Here is a 22,444-nt window from a genome sequence, read left to right as displayed (position 1 = left end):
AATTAATGTGGCCATTAATCACTTGAGAAGCCCATGGTTTACAAAAATGTTAGATAATAGTTTGCCCTTTTGAATTTTTAATATGGCAACTTCATAAACTGCCAAGAAGTTCCTACTAATGAAAGTAATTTGCAGCTGACACTAAATGTAAGGACAATAAGTATTTGTGATTACAATTTGTGATTATTGTATAAGGACAGTAAAGTGAAAAGTTGTAGTTATTCTCATTAAATACTGGTTCGAAACTAGCATGAGAAAAGGCAGAACAAAAAGGGAGGAGTCATCACCATTACATCAAGCAAACCACAAAAAAGGGTCAACTCTTCATTTAGTATGAACGAAAGCAGCTCTATATAGACTGTGGGAAGAACTAATCTCATATGCACTCTAAAAAGACAAAACAGCCTTCTATTTAAACAGGATTGTGAAAATGCTTCCACAAATTAGCTTTCTGGGATATAGCCTTTCAGAAATAAAAAAGGAAGAATGGAAATTTCCACTGACTTCATTAAATGTAATATTTAAACAACCATTTCACTAAAAGCCAAATCTGTTCTTTTTACTGCAAAAAAATCTAAAGGGTGGAGGGAACCGATTGTTTACGCTGAAGAATTTAGCATCTAAATACAGTCAAGCTTTCTGAGAGGCACTGCTCAGGTTTTATAATACTTCAGAGGTTTTTTTTAACACTTAAACATGGAGGTTGTAATAGTAGCTGATGAAAGGCAGGAAATTCAAAGATAAGGTTGTCAGTCACCCTTTCACTCCAAGCACTTCAACACACTCTCCTCCCTCCCCCAACAATACAGTGAATTAAGGGCAGAGTCACCTTTAATGTTCAATTTCCTGTCCCTTTTTCAGTTAATACTAGCCATATGTTTTAATTACGTAAGGCTTTTATTTGGCGATTGCAAGTAAATGGCTTTAATATCTATAGTTTTGATAACACCCTTTGCAGTTGTTATGAAGGAGTAATTGTCATTTTCCCCTGCTTTTTCCTTCGACTTTTGTACTGGTGCTTGAAGTATGATGTGTTACAGACTTCCTCTGAAATGCGAATTAAAAAGTATTTTAAAGCTTTTGCATTGTATTTCTAGTCCTCCTGAGATCAAAGGTAGAAGAATCAAACTTTTAATAGGTGATTGGTATATAAAGGCCACTGTGCTTATTTCTATGTCAAATGTGATGCGCTGCTGCTGATGTACAAATAAGGCAAATTCTTTATGTCTGCATGATACTTCAGTTAGTAACTGCAGATAAAGGTATGCAAGACCCCTGGCACCTATTCAGGAAAATATGGAAACCTACATAAGTACAACACACTATTAAGACCTATCTTTTCTTCGCAAGTTTCACACACAGACTGGCACCTACTGGGTGGAAATAACAGTTAGGCTGCACAGGGCATTTATGCCATGCTTAAATTTAATCAGGCAAACCATTTCAATGAACCAATCCTTTCTCAGGGTCTAAGTGAATTCCATGTAACTAACCATCTGGTGAAGTTAGGCACAATCCTATATAATCTCTTATGTCCAGATTTCTCAGGAATAGGATAGCTGGTAACATTTCTCATTTCTAAAAGCTGACTCAAAGATCCCTGCTCCAATTATGCCACTAAAACAGCAGCAATTTTTAAACTTGAATAAAATAAAGGTGACCTTCAGCTGATGTTAGTCAAGAATGTGTTTTTCAAGCCTTTTTTAATAGGAGTTAAAGGCATTACTTGCTTTATCTCTACTGATATCAGGCATATCTCTCTGTTACTGCTTCTATATATAAACTGTTGCGCATCCGTCTTGCCTCCTCTGCATTAGACTCAGAGTTGTGATGACTAGAGTGTCTTTGGTGTATTCAGCTATACCAACAGTACTTAAGAAGTAATACTCAATAAATTCAAGTTATGGAAGAAGTTTTTACCATGAGAGAATTGAATTGCATGTAAAGGCCCACTGAAATTTTAGCAGATGACAAACCTTGTTTTGAAAGTGAATGGAAAGAAACAAACATTTTACTATGAAGGAGAATCGCCCCCAACACAAACACACACTTTCAAGATGTTCATAACCCTTCTTAAATACCAAGGTCCAGAAGTGCTTTTGATGCTCTGTTTCCACTAAAAAATATATTAAGGGTCTAATACAAACCTGGCTACAGAGTTTTAAGGTGAAGGGCACAGTATTATGTTTCATGCTCTACCTAAATTGGTTTGATATTTTTTTCCCCAAGTCTTCCTTAGACTGATGTCATTTGAGCAACATCCTCATATGCAAAGACCTAGTGCTGTGGAAATGTATTATTACCCAGCTGCTGCTGGTAGCACAAGGAATATGCACAGGTTGGGAGCAGGCACAAGCAAACTGATTCTTTGGACAATCATAGCTGAAATTCCACCTAATCTCTTGATTGGTGTGAAGTATTCTGATATGACCTGCCAATTGTAAACAGCAACTTAAATGAGCCAGGTGCACAAAATACTGCCAACCTTGGAAGAAGGTGGAGTTTTAGACATTAACTACAGCAAGGCCACATTTTGCATTCTGGCACAAGCTTTATATGAAACTTGCAAACAGTCTAACCATTGAGACATTCAGAGAGAAAAACTAAACTAAAAAAAAAAGTATTCTATACAAAGATTCATGAAGTTGATGCTGCTCCAGGGCAATGTAAATTTTGTGCAATTTAAATTGTCAGTGCAAGCTCAAGGCCAGTTAGCAAAAACAACTATTTAAAAAATAACCAGCACTCCGTGGAGGTTATTAGACCTAATTATCACTCATTCCTCTGAGGGCTTCTTGTAACCCTATATAGATTATGCTGGTGAAGTTAAGCACCATCCTATATAATAACTCGAAGAAGGTAGAAAGGCCTGGTTTTGGATTCATGACGTTTCACCACAGCATCCAGCTTCGTAGAGGGGATTAGAACTGGTAAGACCTAGCAAAGGTAGCTCAATAGAATGGGTAAATGAAGTAAATAATTCACACTCCTTAAAACAAAACAATGGCTCAGGTTTCAACAGACTTGTAACCTGAGCTGTGGAACAGCTGCTCTGCACCTTATCTGAAATTCATTAGCCTCGCCTTAGTTACCATCTACTTCAGACATTTTAAGGCATGAAGCCTGCTGTATTAAAGAAAGAGTCACTCAACCTCTCCTCCCCATGAATGCACACACAAGATCACTGCAAAGTTGTCAATACGGAGGCACCCTGGGAATCCAAGGAGCCAGAAAGCCTTCTACAGCTCATAGACACAAATCCAGAAGATCTCGGAGCAAGTCCTTTATTACTCCTAACTATATCAGCAGGGTGTGGGTGAATTCCTGCGCTACATAACTTCATGCTCTACCAATAGGAATTTTCATTACCATCTAGTTATTCTGCAGAAGGATGGCCACTCTGTATAATGATTAAAGAACACCCTCTATTAGACGAAAATGTTACCCACATGGCAGCATATTTTTTTTTCCTGAGACAGGCAAGAAATGGGAGAGGAGATGCATCAGAGCTGGCCAAGAGTGGAATGCAATGTTGCTTTCAACTGCTCCCCAAACACCTTGCACATTAATGCACAATTCCAGCTTTATCCCAGACTTTAAGATGACAAAAATGCTCAGAATATACAACTTCTGTTTGTGGTCTTTGGCTAGAATCATTAAGTCCCATTTCCCCAGCAACATTAAATACTGAGTTGAAAATTTTCAAAAATATTGTGTTACATAAATACGCTTATCTAAGTCAAAGATAACAGAAAACTTGCCATTATATGCATCACAGGGGGGAAAAAAAGGTCATTTACTTTTGTTGCTGTTTCCAACTTCGAAACACTTTAAACACCTCAACTTAACTACTTCAGTATTTTATTTATTAGGAGAACTGTTTCAACACAAAACTTTTTGTATAGCTTTTTATTAGTATTTTTGTTTCTTCCTTTCTTTCCGTATCTTGTTTGATCAGTTCAGGGTAGGTTTCACCTGAGGTTTTTGGCCTGGACACTGTGTTTACAGTATTACAGTTCATAATATTACCTGAGGCACAAAAAATTGACAATGTTTTTCTATTTATCAATTATGCATATACTTTTCCTGGAACAACATATGTACCAATAGAGTATATTTGGATGAGCTTCTTGGCATTCTGGCTACTTGCTATTAAGCAAGAGCTGAAAATCAAAATTAATCATTCTTACCAGAAACAGCTGGAGAGCAAAAGCTCCCTCACTAAACCATCCCCTGGGGCTCTGCTCCACGCTGTCAATCTCCTGCATAATCAGCACTTACTCTACACACAGAACCTCCGATGCAGACTATGGATTAGAAATCTGTACTGTGGCATCAACAGAGGAAAGCTTTGCCACAGAATGATGATGCTATTTTCTAAGGTCAGCTTCATTTCAAAGATTGAATTTTCATCTTTTTCTTCATATTCACATTAACAAAGGTCTATTTCAAGTTCATTTTCTGCCACTCATCCTGCTCTCCACTCTTATGGCCAGCAATTTTCACGACAGTATCACATAGTGCTTGCTGGACTGCTTAACTAAAAGCTGCACAGCATCCTTAAAACGTAGGTATACATCAATATTATTAAAGTTTACAGACAAAAAGGTGGAACTACTCAGAGGTTAAATGACTTGTCTAGTGTCTCACATTAAGCAACAGAGGCAACTCTGGAATGTTAAAGTGCGGATCTGTGCTTTTTCCACTAGAACGACACTTTTGTTGTATTTTGTCAGGTAAATGTTTTAGCCTCTATCCGTAGCACATGGAGAACAGCCAGCCACATCTCCTTAGATGTTTGACAAGAACTGATATCTATCTCTGTGACTGGCTTTCACAGTCACAGTCATTACATTCTCTTCAGTATTTTACATTTAAAATACCTATGTAGTTATTTAGCCAAGCTTTTTCACAAAAAGAGACCAACTAGCATTTGGTTTTCCACAGCCTTACTTACAGAAGGTAATGCCAGAGGGTCATGCATTTAAAAGATCTTAATGAGTTAAAAACAAAACAAAACAAATGCCCTAAAACACCAAAACAAAACCCAGAACCCACACCCAAAGAACCCAAAAACCAAACCAAACCTATCAGAGGAAAATTATAAGAATAAATTATTAAACACATATACTGAAATATCGACTAATTCAGAATCAAGCCCTCTATCTGTAATTTTAAATGAAGAATCCAATACAGAACAACTTATAAATGAAAGTTAGTGGGCAGTTCTGTGTGAATTTTAAGACTGAGATTCACTGACATATTTTTGAACATATTCACCACAGCACAATTTTATCATCTTCTTTGCCATTTAACTTTAACAACAGTGCATTCACCACAAGACTTACCTTGTTTCTGTATCTGCATTTGGATTATTGCTGTGTATTTCTCTGCCTTCAAATGAAATAATTCTTAACCCTGCGTCCAGCTTCTACTAATAACTACTGCTCACGTAGCACAGAAATTGTAAAAAGGGAAAAAGATCTCTTAAAACTGATATTGTGCAGCATTTGAGCATTAAAATCATCCATAGATAAGATTTAATGCAATAAACCTCTATGGTTTAGGAATGGTGAGAGTACACTAATTTTAGTCCTAAACTAGTGTTACTCTCGCCTTGCTATAGGTAATAACTGTATAATTAATCTTGTCTTTATCTTTCCTTCAATACTTAGGTATGCAGAAGAGTATGCTGGTCTGACAAGTTAGCATTTTAATTGTTATTTTGCATGTTTCCCAAGGCTTCAAAAGAGAAATTGGCTTCCCATACAAAGAGGCTTCTTTAGAGAAAAATTTATTCAAAACCAAATTGGTTTTAGCTCCCACAATAGAAGATGACCAAATATTACAAGATGACACATTCCCACTGGGGATGCAGATTTAGGAAAAAGCTGAGGAGCAAACTAACAAAAAGCTAAGCCCTAAGACCTTCAGTTAAAACATCCTGCAAAGAGGACTGGGTTCAGCTACAGCAAATCCTCTGCACAAACACAAAAGACAGCTTCTGAAGGAAAACCTTTTGAAATGGCCAACCATACTGCAGGAAACTCAAAATTTGTCAAGAACTGTAAGAAAACAGTTAAAAGAATTGCATGACATCGCAATTTAACATCTGACATACAAGGTGCATTACTAACTAGGCGATGTACTCTAGCTGACTGCACTCAGTGCGAGTCAGGCGTGCATTTAAGAGCTTTGCTGAATCATGTCTGGAAGATCTAACAAAGTGAATGAAGTTTATGGAAAAGGTAAGTACTTCTACAGGAGCTTCTCCACCAACATCTGTGTTTAAGACAATCCTTATTATCATCTCTGTGTTTCATTTAAGTTCATTATTTTTCCCCCAAGTTTCCCAAGACAAGAAAAATTTGCAAAAATTTTCATTTCAGAAGTCATATTTCCCTTCCCAAATATAAAATGCTCTGGCTACTTCTGCAGCTACTGCCTGATTGTGAAATTACTTTTGTCAAGGGGAGCAGAGAAGATTGCAAATGGTTGAATAACACTTCTAAAAGCATCACTGCTCTTTAGCTGAGTCATGTGAATTAACAACATTCAAGCTCCTACCTGAGATGCAATTGCAAAATATACTTTGGTATCTAAGCCACCATCGAGAGGCAGCATATTTGAGTTTCTGCGCACAACAGGGTAGGATCAGACAAGATCATTTTACAAGATCCAATGGTGCAACTTTTCAGGCAGCAGTAACTAGGTCATTTACAACCATCTGTTCGTAGCCTCAGACTCCCTGCGGTCATCACCGAAGCTGTGCACTAATTAATTTTCACCTGCTAATCAGCAGAGACACCTCTGAAACTAACAAATCACCCAGCTTCAGTCAGCAGTTTCTGGACTCCTGTGGGCAGCATTTCTATGAGGTTTTATTACCAATAAAGGTAAAATATTTTCTCTGAAACAAGATCCCTTGTAAGGCTCCTGACTTGCTCCATGTACAAGGATCCTGTGAAAGGATCCTTCATCTGATTCTTCAAAGAGCAGAGGGTACATTGACAATTGCCTCCAAGTCTTCAACAAAGAAAGTTATTTAGACACCTTGTTAATTTTGATATGAGGAGTTCAACATCTAAATGCTTGGAGATATGGACTTAAAAGACCTGCTGGAGGTCTCAAGGGAAGTCTGTGAGGGAGCAGAGAACTGAATCACATTTTACCAAGTCCTCGGTAAGCACTCCAACCACTGCAACATCCTTCCCTTACCACGTAGCTTTCAACAGGGTGAGTAGCTTACTACAGTGTCACTGAAACGTCATCTTAAAACTGTGGGAAGATTAATACATAGCTCCAAAACAGAATGCTTTTATTTCATTTGTTTTGAAGACTGACAATGCAAAACTCTTAATATCATACACTCTTCAAACCTACCAGCTCTAACTAATGAAACAACTTACACTGAACTTTGGGTTTTGTTATGTACATGTTTTGCAGGTAGATATCTATTATTCCTTTTATATGTTAAGAAAAACATTCACATTCTTCAGATGAGTGGATTTTAGCTTAATGAAATTATCCTGCTTTTAAAAACAAACTTTTGCATTATCATAGTAGTGTTACTTTGACTTTAGAATCATAGAATGGTTTGGGTTGGAAGGGACCTTAAAGATCATCTAATTCCAACCCCCCTGCTGTGGGCAGGGACACCTTCCACTAGACCAGGTTGCTCAAAGCCCTGTCCAACCTGGCCTCGAACACTTTCAGCGATGGGGCATCTACAGCTTCTCTGGGCAACCGGTTCCAGTGCCTCACCACCCTCACAGTGAAGAATTTCTTCCTTATAGCTAATCTAAATCTACCCTCTCTCAGTTTAAAGCCAGTACCCCTTGCCCTATCAGTACATGCCCTTGTAAGAAGTCCCTCCTCAGCTTTCTTGTAGGCCCCCTTCAGGTACTGGAAGGCTGCTATAAGGTCTGCCCGGAGCCTTCTCTCCTCCAGGCTGAACACTGCCATCTCCCTCAGCCTGTCTTCACAGGAAAGGTTCTCCAGCCCTCTGATCATCTTTGTGGCCCTTCTCTGGACTTACTCCAACAGGTCCATGTCCTCCTTATGCTGGGGGCCCCAGAGCTGAACGCAGTACATAGGTATTGTGGAAGGAGCCAGAGGAAAAACTCATGTAGATAAATAGTGAAAGAAAAGACCTATAGGCCCATAAAAACTGCTCAAGGAGAAACAAATGGCAAGAGATGATGATCTAGTTTCTATACCACTGGTTGTGATTCTGTATTACAGTACTCCAGCTAGAGCTCAGAGAAGTATGATTTATAAGGCGTGAACAGTGCACAGCATTCATGAATAGTCCACACTAAATAAGGTCAAAATAATAGCTCACAGAAACTATCACACTTTGAATTTTCACTCTCACGAGTATATGACAACTTTGAGCAGCAGCCAGCCAAGTAGGACCGCTCCTGAACTGCAGCAAGGACAGTTCCTCCCCAGATTCCCGACGTTCAGTATTGTCACAGTGACTGGAAATGGTTGTCAGCTCACCTGCACTCAGCTGCAGCCAATCAATAAGATATTTGCAATCCTATTAGGGAGGATTAGATATAATTGAGGGATATATTCTGTAATCCTTGCTTTTCAAGATACATGACAACTATATAAGACAGCAGTAGTAAAGGAACCAGAAAATTACATCCTTAGAGGCTGATTTTTTTGTTAGAGAGTAGTAGCTGGTGCATCACATTCTCAGGCTTGCAGCTGATGCTCCAAGGGTGCCGCCAGGCATCTTCATGCAGTCAGTTACAGGGTCAGGGTCTAATGGCCACAGCGCCATGCAGGTAAGAAATGAAAATGCACTATGCCCTGGATCCAAGTACGGTGAAGTTCAAACCCAGGATCCCAATTCAAATCAAATCTTTATGAAAAGCACAGGTCATCCCTGAGTGTATATTAAAAATACTTTTCTTGGTGCACAGATTTTTTTTGCACACTTGGGGACAACTGAAAAAAATAATAAACATACCTATGAACATTTCTGTGATATGATTTGCATGTGTGAAGAGGAAGAAGGATGAGGGCAGTTAGCTTTGGAACTCTTGACTGATCTCGACCTGCACCCACATGCTGTAAAGCAGACCCCAGTCACTGGAGACTTACTCCTCCACTTTCCCCCTTTCTCCCAGCAACATGCTACATGTGGTAACTCAAACACGGTGCCTGACCTTGTCTAAGCATCGATTAAAACACATGTGGGAGGGAGAAAGGTCGCAGGCAGGTCATTCACAATTCTTAATATTGGTGACACTTAGAGGGGTTGGTTCACCTGAGTTTTCAGTTTGCTTTTAGAGGTACAGGTTAGGGTTTACACTGATAAAGCTACAATGCAAAGAGTACTAGGGGCGTATGCAGGAGCACAAAGGGCTGTGAGCACCAGCATTACACTCCCCCGCTTCTGCAAAAGAACCAGGCTACTGATGGCAAGGCAAGACTCAATATTTTGCTGAAGTAGGTTGTCAGCCTCACATTCTCTTTTTTCTCATCATGCAACTTTGGCTTTTAAGCTTTTTGTGTGTGCTATGAGACATGCATAAATAAAAATGAGTGGTATCAGGTAATTGTGACATCCTTACGTAGTACCTCAACAAATCAAGGGAAGCTTTTCCTTTTGGAAACAGAACATGAAGTGAAGAACAGGAAAACTGCCTATATAAAGCTGCCACAGGGATGCCTCTCAAATCATTTTATCAGCAAAAAGGAAGCAATGTCTGCTGGTAACAGCTAAGGATCAGCTTCTAATTTTAGCAGTTGCAGTTAACTCATTCCCAATGGAATTGCACTTACCGTGAGAAGGTTTCTAACTGCTTCAGCACTGAAAGGAAACAAGCATCGAGTCATTCAACTGCAGTTCTATATGCAAATATGCTTTTTGGCCCATGAAGGGAAAGCATAAGGAATCTGCTGCTATAACCCATTCAGCCAAACATTTCCACACATTTCTTATAATGCAAATGCTGAAAAAAAATTCATTTGCCACACAGTGTTTTAGCTGTTCCTATACAAGTATGATCACTAGCATGCATGTGCGTTCTATTATGGACAGAGCATGTGTATAGGAACTGTATGCACGCTGCATACCTAGAATTGGTAAGAAAAGTTTTAATCAACAGATACACTTCCCTTGACATCCAACCGCTATATTACTGATTTTATTCATGGATTATTATTATGTCTCATATAATTCAGCAGATATTAAGCAGATATATTTTTATTAAAATTCATAATATGAATTTTCCCATTTTTTTCAATCATTATTAATGCCAAGAATGGTGATTCAGTATAAAGAATTTAATTTCACACAATATAGTCAGTTTCTGCATTAACCTCTAACAGGGCCTACAAAAGAATCCACGTTACAGCTAGTCAACAAAAGGGGAATAAAACCCAAAAAGCTTCCTTAGAGCGAAGGTGATTTAGTACAATGCCCTGAATAAAAACCTTTTATAGTTATAAGACTTTCGGCTGATCCTAAAGCACGCACCTAGTTCTAGTAGAATCATAGAGGTTAATATCTAATTATATTGAAAAGAGATAAGGAGTCTCCGTTGGTGAGTAGTGATAAATATAAGGCTCTTTAAAGAGTGATTTTTCAATAAATTGTGTAAACAGATTTGCACTTTAGAATAAAATCTTGAGCAAGTTATTTCGCAGTAGGGAATGAGAATTCCTTTTTCATTCAAAGAGAGTACGAATAAAGGAAAATACAAAAATGTTAAATCCAGCAAAGGTCAACATAAAATTATGATGTAATGTGAAGGTAAGTGTTCTTGAACTGTCACCTGGTTTTCTGCCTAGATTAATCTCTGCTTTGAGCCTGTGACCGAACAAAGGCATATAAATCCCAAGTGAGCTGGACTCACACAGGCATCAGGAAGGTTTTTGAATGGAGAGTGCAGCCTGTCACCACAGATGAAACAGAAAAACTGGGGACCTCTATATTTACTGGCAAAAGTCACAGAGCATGCTGATAGGTATTCAGGAAGGGGATCTCTCTATATAGGTATAGATCAATCAAGAAATTCATACAGGTGATTCATTCATGGCACTAGTATGTAGGCAGACGCAAACTCACTCTGTCCCTCCCCAAAACTGGCCAGCGGCTGTAATGACTGGGGCTCAGCACCATGCTAATGTGCAGCCCAGCTTTGCAGAGACCTCTGGGCTTGGAGAGAGGGGAATACAAATGGGAATTATGCTGGCATTTTCCCCCAGATATGCAGGTACTGATACACAACAGAGGAGGACACTGCTTTCAAAGAGCTACAGCTTCCAAAAAAAAAAACCAAAAAGCTGAAACGTGTAAGGATGCACATTACAACTGATACAAAGTACATTCCTGTTCTGCTCTGAAGAGCAGATCAGCACCTAAAACATGCTGAACTTCACATGTAAACTCCAGTCTTTTTGTTTCAATGATACATATGCTCATGCTAAATTTGAAGTGTACCTGCGGGCACTGTTGAACTGTGGCCTGAGTGAAGAGTGAAGGGCACTGGCCTAAAATGCCAGGGTAACTCCAAGGGTTACTTTGGAAAGCTTAGATGATATATAATTTCTACAATTATTTTCACTGCTCTGAACATTTAGCTCCCTACTCATTCGTCACTACAAATATCCTGAATCTGTGAGCAATTAGATAGACAATATTTAACTTTACAGAAATATGATTGGTGCTTAAATTCAGAGGGGAAGGATGGTAACTTCTTTTAAAATATCTTCTAAAAAGGAGCTATAGGCATAAATACATATATTTATCTTATCTATTAATAAATAATAAAATTTAGAATGCTCATGTTTTGCATCTTTGATTTGGTTATCATGAAATACCCTGGCACCTTATTTAGTTTAGCAGCAATACTACATTTTTTTTTTCTCAACCAACTATTGTAGTATCATTTTTTTTAGCTAAACGTCTGAGAAAATTTACCCTCTAGACTCCCTACTTAATGTTTTATAGAAATATAAATGTTAAACCTTAATTCACTGCACAAACAAAAATGCTTTAGGATGGAGAAATGAAAATTGTTATGGACTGTTGCAAATAAAACATTATACTGAAAAATATTTTCCCTTTTGCAGGCTGTAATTATATTGAAAAACATTTTTCCTTTTGCTGTAAATAGCATGTGTCAGAGCAACCCCCAGTATCAATACAGGCCGGGGGATGAAGGGATCGAGAGCAGCCCTGCAGAGAAGAACTTGGGGGTACTGGTGGATGAAAAGCTGGACAGGAGCCTGCAACATGTGCTTGCAGCCCAGAAAGCCACCTGTATCGGCATCAAAAGCTGTGCGGCCAGCAGAACCAGGGAGGTGATTCTGCGCCTCTGCTCTGGTGAGACCCCACTGGAGCACTGCGTCCAGCTCTGGAGCCCTCGGCACAGGAGAGTCATGGACCTGTTGGAGTGGGTCCAGAGGAGGACACAAAAATGATCCGAGGGCTGGAGCCCTTCTCCTGTGAGGACAGGCTGAGAGAGTTGGGGCTGCTGAGCCTGGAGAAGGCTCCAGGGAGACCTCAGTGTGGTCTCTCAGTACTTAAAGGGGGCTTATAATAAAGATGGGGACAGAATTTTTAGCAGGGCCTGTTGTGGTAGGGCAAGGCGTAATGGTTTTAAACTAAAATCCAAACTACTGCATGATTCTATGATTCAATGTGTCTGTCTTACATGTATTTTTAATGAACAAATACACATGATAAAACAAATAGGATCCTGATGCAGCACCAAAAAAGTGCCCTAAAGAATGAGTTGTTACCTTGACTCGAAAGGGATGATTATTTCTGAGCTGAATGTGCAGAACATATTTAAACACCCAATGCTGCAAACTGGCAACTGATTTTTTGTTTTTCATTCTATGGCAGGACTGGATAAATCGTTTGCTGCTTTTTCACAAACATCTCCTCCCTAGATATCTCTTCCCATTGCAATTATATTGCATTCAGCTGTGTCACGCCTGTGCTCAGCTATGTGAACACCTATCACAGGACAGGCTGGCTGCCAGAGACTAGTGTCCATTCACCCTTCCCCCAGAGAGCAGAGCATTTAATTGTCGTCTTGGGCATCACTACATTCCTAGTAGCAGAACCAGGCAGTGCTTTCCACTTTGAGCTGCAAAGGCTGGAGAGAAGTGAGAGCCCAGAGGAGAATGAGCTACACCATCTCTTCTAAATAATCTTGGAGTAAAGGTGAAGGGAATCAAAGGATCAAAGGGAAAAGTCAGAAAGGAGAAAGCACACCTGAGGTCAGGAAGGAATCAAAGGGGATGGGATGGGGAGAGGGACGGGGAGGAAATTAAAAAAAGGAAAAGCCCTGAGAGAGAGAAGGAACAGATCTCATGTGAAACGGAGTTTCAAAGGGTAAAAAGTTGCTGACTCCTATTAGTTATAGTTTTGAAGATTAATGTGAGTGGGGCACTACTATTCTTTGTGTGTTGCTAGCATAGAAGGAATGTGCATGACTATGTACTGACACCGAACATAACAGTGTTAGCTCTGGTCAGACTGAGAACGGCCCTGCTGGGGTGGCTCAACCCATGCCAGTCCTCGAGCATTCCCTGCTGTGCTTCTTCAGCAGCGGCCAGAGTGATGCAGCACAACATTTTCAGGCACCTCCTTGTTTGAGGGAGAATCAGTGAGGTCTAACCACCCTATCTTCCCAATATCAGGAGATTTCAAATGTCACTCATTAAACTTCTAATGATTTGGAGAAGAGCAGCAGACACAGAGTCCTGAGGACTAGGACCCTTGTTTACCACCACCGTGGGGGCAGATGGGGAGAGAGCAAGTTCTGCCCTGCTGCCTGGCCTGGGTACAGTATCCACAGCCATGGAAGTGGGGAGGGGATTTCCTAGGATGGGAACAGGCAGGGATATCATGGATGAGAGCATTTTGCAAAGGCAGGATTCATCTCACCATAATTTGATCACCTAGAATTTAAACATCTAGTCTAGGCCAGTTGTCTGGGCTACCTCTGAGGTCAGTGGAAAGAGAGTAACACTGTAAGTGTAGGGCTCGCCTCAATCTTTGACAGGCACTTCTTTGTAATAATTTTTTAAAAATATTGAAAATTCTAAAATTTCTAAAGCAGTGTTTTAGGTTACCAGTCTCACTTTGAGGGTATAATCACTAGGGAGTAGTCTGATACTACTAAGCTCTTTCCATCAAACAACTCTCAAAATAGTGAATGCTATCAATCTGGGCTAGATAGAAGAAGCTTAAGAGCTCACCATCTTCCTATCACTCTCTCCGAATTGTCGCATTCCTCATACAAAAGAAAAATGAAGTGCCATACTTAATTGATCTTGAAATAACCACCAAATTGTCATGTACTAGTATTTTGACTTCCCTAGCTGAATTTACCATAAACAGGACTAAATATGCACGTTTTCCTTGGTTAGCTCTATATTTATATATGTTTGTTCTCTTCCCTCAGTTTATTATTTACAATTTTGTTCAACTACCAGCTTTTCTAGGCTTGTGAAATAATCACAGAAGTGACAAGCAGACTAATATTACTTGCCATAATAATCCCCTTGCTTAAGCAAGATTTTAAAGGTTTTTAAATAACAGGCCAGAAACCACAGCTTACAAAAATAGACTGTAACTTCTTGTCTTAGTCTGAATTTAATCAGGGAATGGCCAGATCTTAACAGGTAAAGAAAAGAACAGAGGAGCCTCCAGAAAACCAGTGACTCTTCTGTGGTATCAAGCTCTATTGGGAAAAGCAAAAGTTCATTAAATTTTACCAATTAATCTGTAAATGAAAGGCTGAAAAATATTATAACCTTAGCCGATTTTAAAGGAAATACATTTCTAGCCTGGAAAAGATACTATCTCCTGTATATTTCTGTATTGTGTGCTATGCATTTTTCAAGTTCTGAAAATTTTAGAGTATAACCTACATTGTGGATGCATTTACATTTTGCTGAATGATCAGAAGTGCCTTAAACTTCATTGTATATGAACTACAATTAGTAGCAATTAAAAAGTTTGAATCTTTGCCATAGAGAAGTAGTCCTGACTGAACAAGTCTTATTAGTGAAATACTCATAATATTAGTATGCAAGAGATGCAAGGTTGGGTGTACGTTTTGATGTAGCATTGCTCTTCACTGTAACGCAACGTCAAATAATAATGACAAAATCTTATTCAAATAGTGGATCAGTAACATGTATGCAGTGAATCCTCGTTCCCTGCTTAGATTTAATTTCTCTTACCTGGTCTCTTCTGTAGCTATAAAGAAACCATCATCTGAAGCATCAAGCCAATTTTGCCTCTGTCTCTTGATCACTGGAATGGTGCTTGTCTTAATGGCACTTGCACTGGCCTGCAAGGCCTTACCATTAGTCATATGAACATGGGGAGCAGCATGCTGAAATCATAACAAAAAACGGGAAAGATATTTGCCTGAGAATAAGCATAATTGTGTTAACTAATTCACCTGTAAAGGGCAGCCTACACACAGCACCCTTCTCAAAAACCAGCTAGTCGTCTTCAGCAAGTACCTAGGGGGTCAGATAACACCCTGTATGCATTGACATGTTTTATACATGTTCTGAAAGCTCTTTAAAAACTAAATTAACTATTGCTAATGTCATTTCATACAAAGAGAAATTCAGGCATAAATCAATGCCATGAACTAAGCAGTTCCGCAACAGGAACCTGTTGACTTCAGGAGGAAATTCACATTTTCTGAGCAAAACCCCAACACCTCAACCAATGAGACACGACACTTGTTTTTTCATCCAAGTATGGCACTATTCTAATTTTAAAAAAAACCCAACAAACTCTACTTCTCACTTCATAGGTCCTTACTCTGACTGTCTTTTTAAATAAACATCACTGTATAAGACAAGTGCTGCCAACCTGCTGCTAACCTAAATGGAAGCAGGGTAACAAAGGTTTGTACCACCTTGCTGGTACTGTCGTTCTTAGGTTCACTCACCGGTCATTATATATTAGAGCTGACTGCAACATATCTGCCTTTGTTTTAATACAGATAACATTAAACATAAAACGATGCATTCATTTTCCACTAAAACTTCACCTAGAAAAATTGTGCAACAAGAGAGCAAGTACTCGGATCTAATGAGAGAAGCTATCATCTTATACATGAAAAAGTGAGAGTAAGAATAATATTGCCTATATGGTCTGCAGGTAACATTTTGGAAGAACATCCCATGACAAATTTTGGAAACAACAGTCGTGTTTGCCTCATGATTGGTTATTGGAAGGACTAAATAACGACACTGATTAAAACAGACATGTTAAAAGATATTATGCGATGATGAAAGTTTTTCTTACTTGATCTCACATAGATTCAACATCATGTTTTCATAGGAAAAAGTACTATTTCTTGGTGAAATAGTACAAGTATGCCTCATTTCTGATAGCATTTTTATAATATTCCTAAAACACACACAATTCTTCAGTCATGGGAGTAACCTCTAATTAGGGGACTGATTTCACAGATACTGAGTAAGGAAGGGGCTGGTAACATCCACAAAGACTAGCAGAACAGAATGCAAATGGACCTCTTAAATCGTGTCATAAAAATACAACAGCCAAGAATAATAAACAAGGGCTTCATTTCTTGGGCACAATTCTTACACTTGTATTCACTATATTCACATTATGCCACAACTTTTAACACACCCCAGTCCATACCATTTGCTCCCTCCAGTAGAAATTTTACGCACTCAACAGATTTCCAGCATTCATTGTTTTAGTGCAAATAACTGAATAATCTCCTCTGTGACTCCTTAGATCTGATGTAACGAAACCCAACAAGAACTAAAAGAGCAAGACATCAAATTTGAGTGAGTCACAGATAACTCTTTCTTAGAGCTAAACTATTTTCCTTTGTCTTAGAAGGAAATAAGGCTTATGGCGAATTTAGTTGCTGTTGCACATAGTTAAGCCTATAAATCTATCTTCGTAGTCCCTCTAAATATTTGCCTAAATTTTTCCATTTTTTTATTCAGTGTCTAGACTGCCGTTTAGTTTTCACATTTTTTTGTGTTGGCTTTGGCGGGGAGGAAGAAATAAAGGACATGCTACTAAAAGAAATTCAGCTGCTGTTTATAATAAATTCAGGATAAAATACATAGTCTGGACGAAATTAGAAATTCATGAAGTATTTAACTGATGATCTTAGTGTACAGAGTAGATAGTGCTCTAAAAGTGAGTAAGAATTCATGCATGGAAAATGCTGCCATACATCAAATTTCACAGTACCTCGAAACTAATTATTTTTATCTAGCAATGGGCATTGCCATACGTTACAGAGGAATATTCAAGGGCTCAAAGGGCAATTTTTTGCTGTGCTTCCCCAGTCAGAAATCGGTTTAAGTTATCAAATCTAATGGTTTATATCTCTTCACGGGTTCCTTTCTAATACACCACTGAATGCCTCCTTTACTCAAAACAACACGCACAGGCAAAATAACGTTCAGGCAACATTCAAGGTACAAAAAGTGCATTTCCTGTGGCATAAACTCTGAAGAACAGTTAAGCCTCATGGAAAAAGTATGTGTTGTTTCATAATACTTTTTACCGTAGCAGACACAGGTGCTGTTACTAGTTCTGAACTTCTGCTTTGTCTGCCTTTATTAGGCCCTAACTCTTATTCCAGGCAAGATATAACATTACAGAAAATAGTGCGAGGGTTACAATATAATCTCATTTCTGTTGCATCATATTGATTAGAATTTTCTCTTTTATTTCACTTCTCCCCCAGTCCTTTCAAGCTATTTGCAGAAATTAATTACTTTTCACTTAAGGAAAAGAGAAAATAAGATCATTGTTCTCCAATCTGTGTGCTAGGGACCACATTATATTTAATTTCTAGTTAATCAAAACAATTGAAGTTCTTGAACAATTTAGGAGTAGAAAATCAGTTCATTAGTTCCTCTCAAAAAAATGTATTTACTACTGTGTATAAAAATGAGCATTCAGTGCCACTGTCACATTATTAGTAACACCAAGAGCAAAATGAACTTTCATACAAAGTACTTGTTAAATGTTCTTTTGATTTATTTTTTATTTATTTTCCCCCTCTAGCGCACAGTTATGCTAGGAAGGTTATGAAAGCCTCAGGAATACTACCTGTACCGCCAGAGAGGCCCTACTCAATCAGAAAACCCTGCATGCCGAAAGGTCCAATAACTTCAGCATAACACTGCCTTGTGCAATTAGCAGCTGTCATTTCGATTTTGACTGTGTACATCACTAATAAACTGTGCTGTCATTTTGCAACAAAACCACTGGTATTAAGAGTCCACATACCAGTGGCAGATCAGAGAGCAGCACCTGAGCAGCAGGTCTCCCAATCAGGTTCCTCCCAAGTCTTTTGTCACCTCAGTCTGGGTACGTTCATTGAGATCTCTTGTACCTCAAGGACAAAATTGTTCCATGCCCAAAAGACAGCAGAGAAAACCTATCTTGGAGTGAATTTGAAAGAAAAACCTTACAAGGCTAAAGGGGCTCTGGTTCAGGCAATGTTACATCCAACAAAGACCACAAATACTTAAGTCAGCACAGAATAATCTGAGAAGAGTTTCACCTGCCAAACAGGAGGTCTCCCTGCTGCAGACTGAACACATCCTCAGAGACTTCTAAGATCAAAGGCAATCTTTTCAAGGCCTTCAACGTGGAGGAGTTTATGGGAAGACCATTTTTTGTAAGGTCTCCGCAGCTTCACCTGTCCCCTCCTAAAACACTTCTCTGTAGGCACCATTCTCAGGTACTTCTCTCACAAGGCTGGTGCACAGCTCAACTTTCGAGAGCTGCTTGCAAGTGCTGCTAATCAAAACTCACCTGGCAGGGGCATGAATTACACTAATATTCATTTCCCAGTGAGCAAGTCAGACACCTCCAATGGTCAATGAATTCAACAGCCCCTTTCATGAAGAAGCTACATAAGAATGTGTTTTTTCTCTGCTAAATCTTTTGGAAGCTTCATTCAAACCATTACTAATTCAATCAGTTGCTTGATTGAAAATCTGATAAATCCAGATCTTTCAATACAAGTTGCACTAGGCATAAGGCTTTGCTGTATCTGAGGAGCAGAGGAATTAGCTCTACAGCATCACTATAAAAGTGACATGTGCTGTAGGGGTAGCTACCAGTCCAACATAGTTTGGATACTATTCCAAAAACACCTACAAAGATACTCCAAATGCTTTATATTAAAGTGGCAGCTTAAGACAGCATCTCTATTATGGAGGGTAAGTCTCCTATCCCCACTGGCTCCCAGGCAAATTTGAAGCACAAGAATATAAGAATGCATGTTGGAAAGTCAGAGAGAAATTCTGTACAAATTCATAAGCAGGACTCAGATCCCAGGTCAGAGTCAAGGTTCCTGTCTATAAGTTTCTCAACATTACTGGGGTATCAATAGCTGAGCATTTACCACTGAAAGTCACTGAAGATTCTGAAAAGACATCCAGCTTTGAAATAAATACATAAACACCAACAGTCATTGTAAGCGTAAAAACTAACGGTGAATGTTTATGTTGTTACTGAAAGAATGTTTAACTGGATTATCATAAATTCCCAAGTGGACTTGAATTTAAGATCTCTTACATTTTCCCCCATCCCTTTAAAAAGGAAAAAATTCCCATTGCCTTAAATTAGCATTTTCAAAATTCTTGTCGCATCTTTAAACAAAAAATCAAATCAAATCAAACAGAGCAAAAGCAGCTCGCTACATGGATAGAAAACAAATCACTAGAAATCAGGCATGCTCAGATGATTGGTAATAATCTATATTAATTGGCCAATGTATTTGACCTAATTGTATAGGATATAGTGTAAAACAAGTGTAGAATTATGTTAAGTTTAAATCAGGTATTGATTCTGCTTTGCCACACCTGAAGTGTTCTTATTTGCAAAGGCATTAGCATTATACCTCTGATAAGAATCAAGGTTTGGGACCGGTTTAGTTTACCTATTCATGGAAATTTGACATGAATGCAAAAATTACAAAGCACAGTCTCCACACAGCATGGAGTCGCAAACATTGTTACTAGCATGCAGGCACATATTCACTTTGGGTATAGAATTTCATTTAAGAAACTCACAGGCTATTAAAAATATATTTTCAAACAACAGGTCATATACAAGAAATTAACCAAGTAGTCAACACAAGCATTAGTTTTGAACTGCCTGATTTGCTAGCAAACCTTTCACAAATGACCCAAAACAGATGTAATGCTGAAAATCCAAGTCAATGACTTTTCTGTGCAAGGACGGTGGCGGGGCAAGACAACAGTTGACTTTCCAAAGCATCTGGGCTAAAATGCTACAGTGTTTACAGCCTCAGTATTTCATGGAAGTTACACAAAAGCTGAATAAACCATGTCTTTAAAAACAGCATTTCAAAGCAAATATTTCTTTCTAGAAATCAGTAAATCAGTAATGAAAGACTAACCAAGGTGTCTATCCACAGAATAAGAGGAAATTACCCTTATAGTTAAAACATAGAAGATCCTCTCTCCCCACCCAGACCCTTAAAAGATTTTCTACTTTTTTGTTTTCATGAACAAGAATCTGCAACAAAAAAATGGAAAGACATCATTGTATCTAAATACAGAAGAAGAATTCTTGTAACGTTCTCAGAAAAAACTGCACTTTTTCCTTAGCAAAGTACACTGTTCCTCATTGGCCTTGGTTTTAACATAAATCTGTATCTTCAGAGACAAGATCCGATTTAATGCCTGCCTTACATTATTCCACCACCTTTAAATGCAACTTAAAAGGAATTAACGTACTTTGCCTTGGTAAGACAAAAGCTTTTTTCAAAGCATCAAGGCAGTATGCAGATTTGCTGCTGTACCTCTCACATTTCGATTGAGTGAAGATCAAGCTTTAACATTTTATCTGTTGCAGTATTAACCATAACCAGTCAGAAAAAGGAGACTTTATTTCAAAGTAATTATTTATTGCAGCAGTCATTCAAAAAATGGATCTCAGTGGTATTGCTTTACTGTGTATGTATTGACTAGATAATCTCATACTGTTTCCAACGCAAGGCATAGCGTTATTTTCTCGCTTTTCTGACATGTTCTACCTACTCGTTGGAGAGTAAGCAATTTTCCATTACACATTCTCCTATGCTTTAATTGCTGAGAAGAGCGGACATATTGTTACAACATTTTTGGACTAAACAGAACACTTATTTTTAACTGTGCTTTTATTTCTTTAAGTGCAATGGACAATTACTGCACACTGACTGCAGAGCATTAATCTGAGCAGTCTGAGTTGTCAGCAGAGAGGTCTGGAGAGGTTCACAACACAGAAGCCTCAAGAACCCAAGTTATTTAAAAACCTTTCTCTTATATCTTTAAAGTTTGGCCATGTTTTGGTGTGAGGACACATTCATACAGGCAAAACCCTCATTTCTTTGGGTCAGTTTTTAGAGCTGTTTTGATACATTAATGCAAAAGAGAGACTGACAAAAAATGTGTTATCTTCAGAGTAAAATTAATTGGAAAAAAAAATAAAGAGAAATGAAAAGTGATGTTTTCACCGACTTCAGCATTAACCTCTAGCTCTTTTCTGACACCAATGAAGAACTTGAAAAATATTGAAAAATTTTTCAATCCTTTCCAAAATTTTATAGCAGGGGAATACACTTAAATAACTAAGCATCTTATTTTGAAATGGGTCTATTTAAGCAAATTCATGACAAACAAGTATTATACCATATCCAGTAGAAAACAGAAAAATCACTTTTTCCAGACTTACCTCTACTACTTTGAAATTTTGTCATCCGTAGTCCTTACCTATTTATTATCCATTTGCTCTGCATTATTCATGACTATTGATGACAAAGGCAGTGATCTATATTTACCCTTTGTCCCCTGTTGAATCAAGTATCTGTGTGGGAATTTACATGTCCCACAAATGCTATACCTACAGAAGAGGTAATAAACTTGAAGGGACACCCTGAAAACTGTAGGCATGAAAACAAACAAGCTCACATCATGTTTTGTTGAGATTTATTCTAAAATTTCAAAAGTCGCCTCAAAAATTGGTCTTCTTCCAAAAGTGGATAGCCCTTCCCCCACATATCTACAGGATAGGCATGAATCATTCCCAACCAGAGAAAGGTTTTCTTCATGTGAATTTTTGTTCAGTCCTTATCTAGCTTTTATTAGGAGTTTGAAACGGAGGTAGATGAAATTTCTCACCCTATAAAAACCCAAGATAGACACTGAATCCATGACATTTTTATGCATAAAACTTTTTAAATCTCATTTTTGAAGATGTATCTGTCCATTTAAACATTTCTCTGTTCTGGAACCCAAACTATCAAACTCAAGGTTAAATCAGAAACTGGCCTCAGAAGAACATGATGCAAGAAATTACTCAGCGTATGTTTTGAACTTTAAATGTGCTCTGACATATGCGATACACATAGAATGCAAG

At 38.4% G+C, this 22,444-nt stretch overlaps 1 protein-coding gene across 1 annotated transcript in view; it reads right to left on the bottom strand.

Annotated features, from left to right (window-relative positions):
• Positions 1-22,444, bottom strand: part of MTA3 (metastasis associated 1 family member 3) — a 136,117-nt gene that overhangs the window by 2,006 nt on the left and 111,667 nt on the right. The window contains exon 18 of the mRNA XM_075089023.1: positions 15,229-15,383. Within this exon, the coding sequence (XP_074945124.1) occupies positions 15,229-15,383 (155 nt within the window). The remainder of the gene's footprint in view (positions 1-15,228; positions 15,384-22,444) is intronic.

The sequence above is a fragment of the Phalacrocorax aristotelis genome, chromosome 3 (genome assembly GCF_949628215.1).
Source record: "Phalacrocorax aristotelis chromosome 3, bGulAri2.1, whole genome shotgun sequence".
Lineage (NCBI taxonomy): Eukaryota > Metazoa > Chordata > Aves > Suliformes > Phalacrocoracidae > Phalacrocorax > Phalacrocorax aristotelis.
This window is presented reverse-complemented; position numbering and strand designations above follow the sequence as displayed.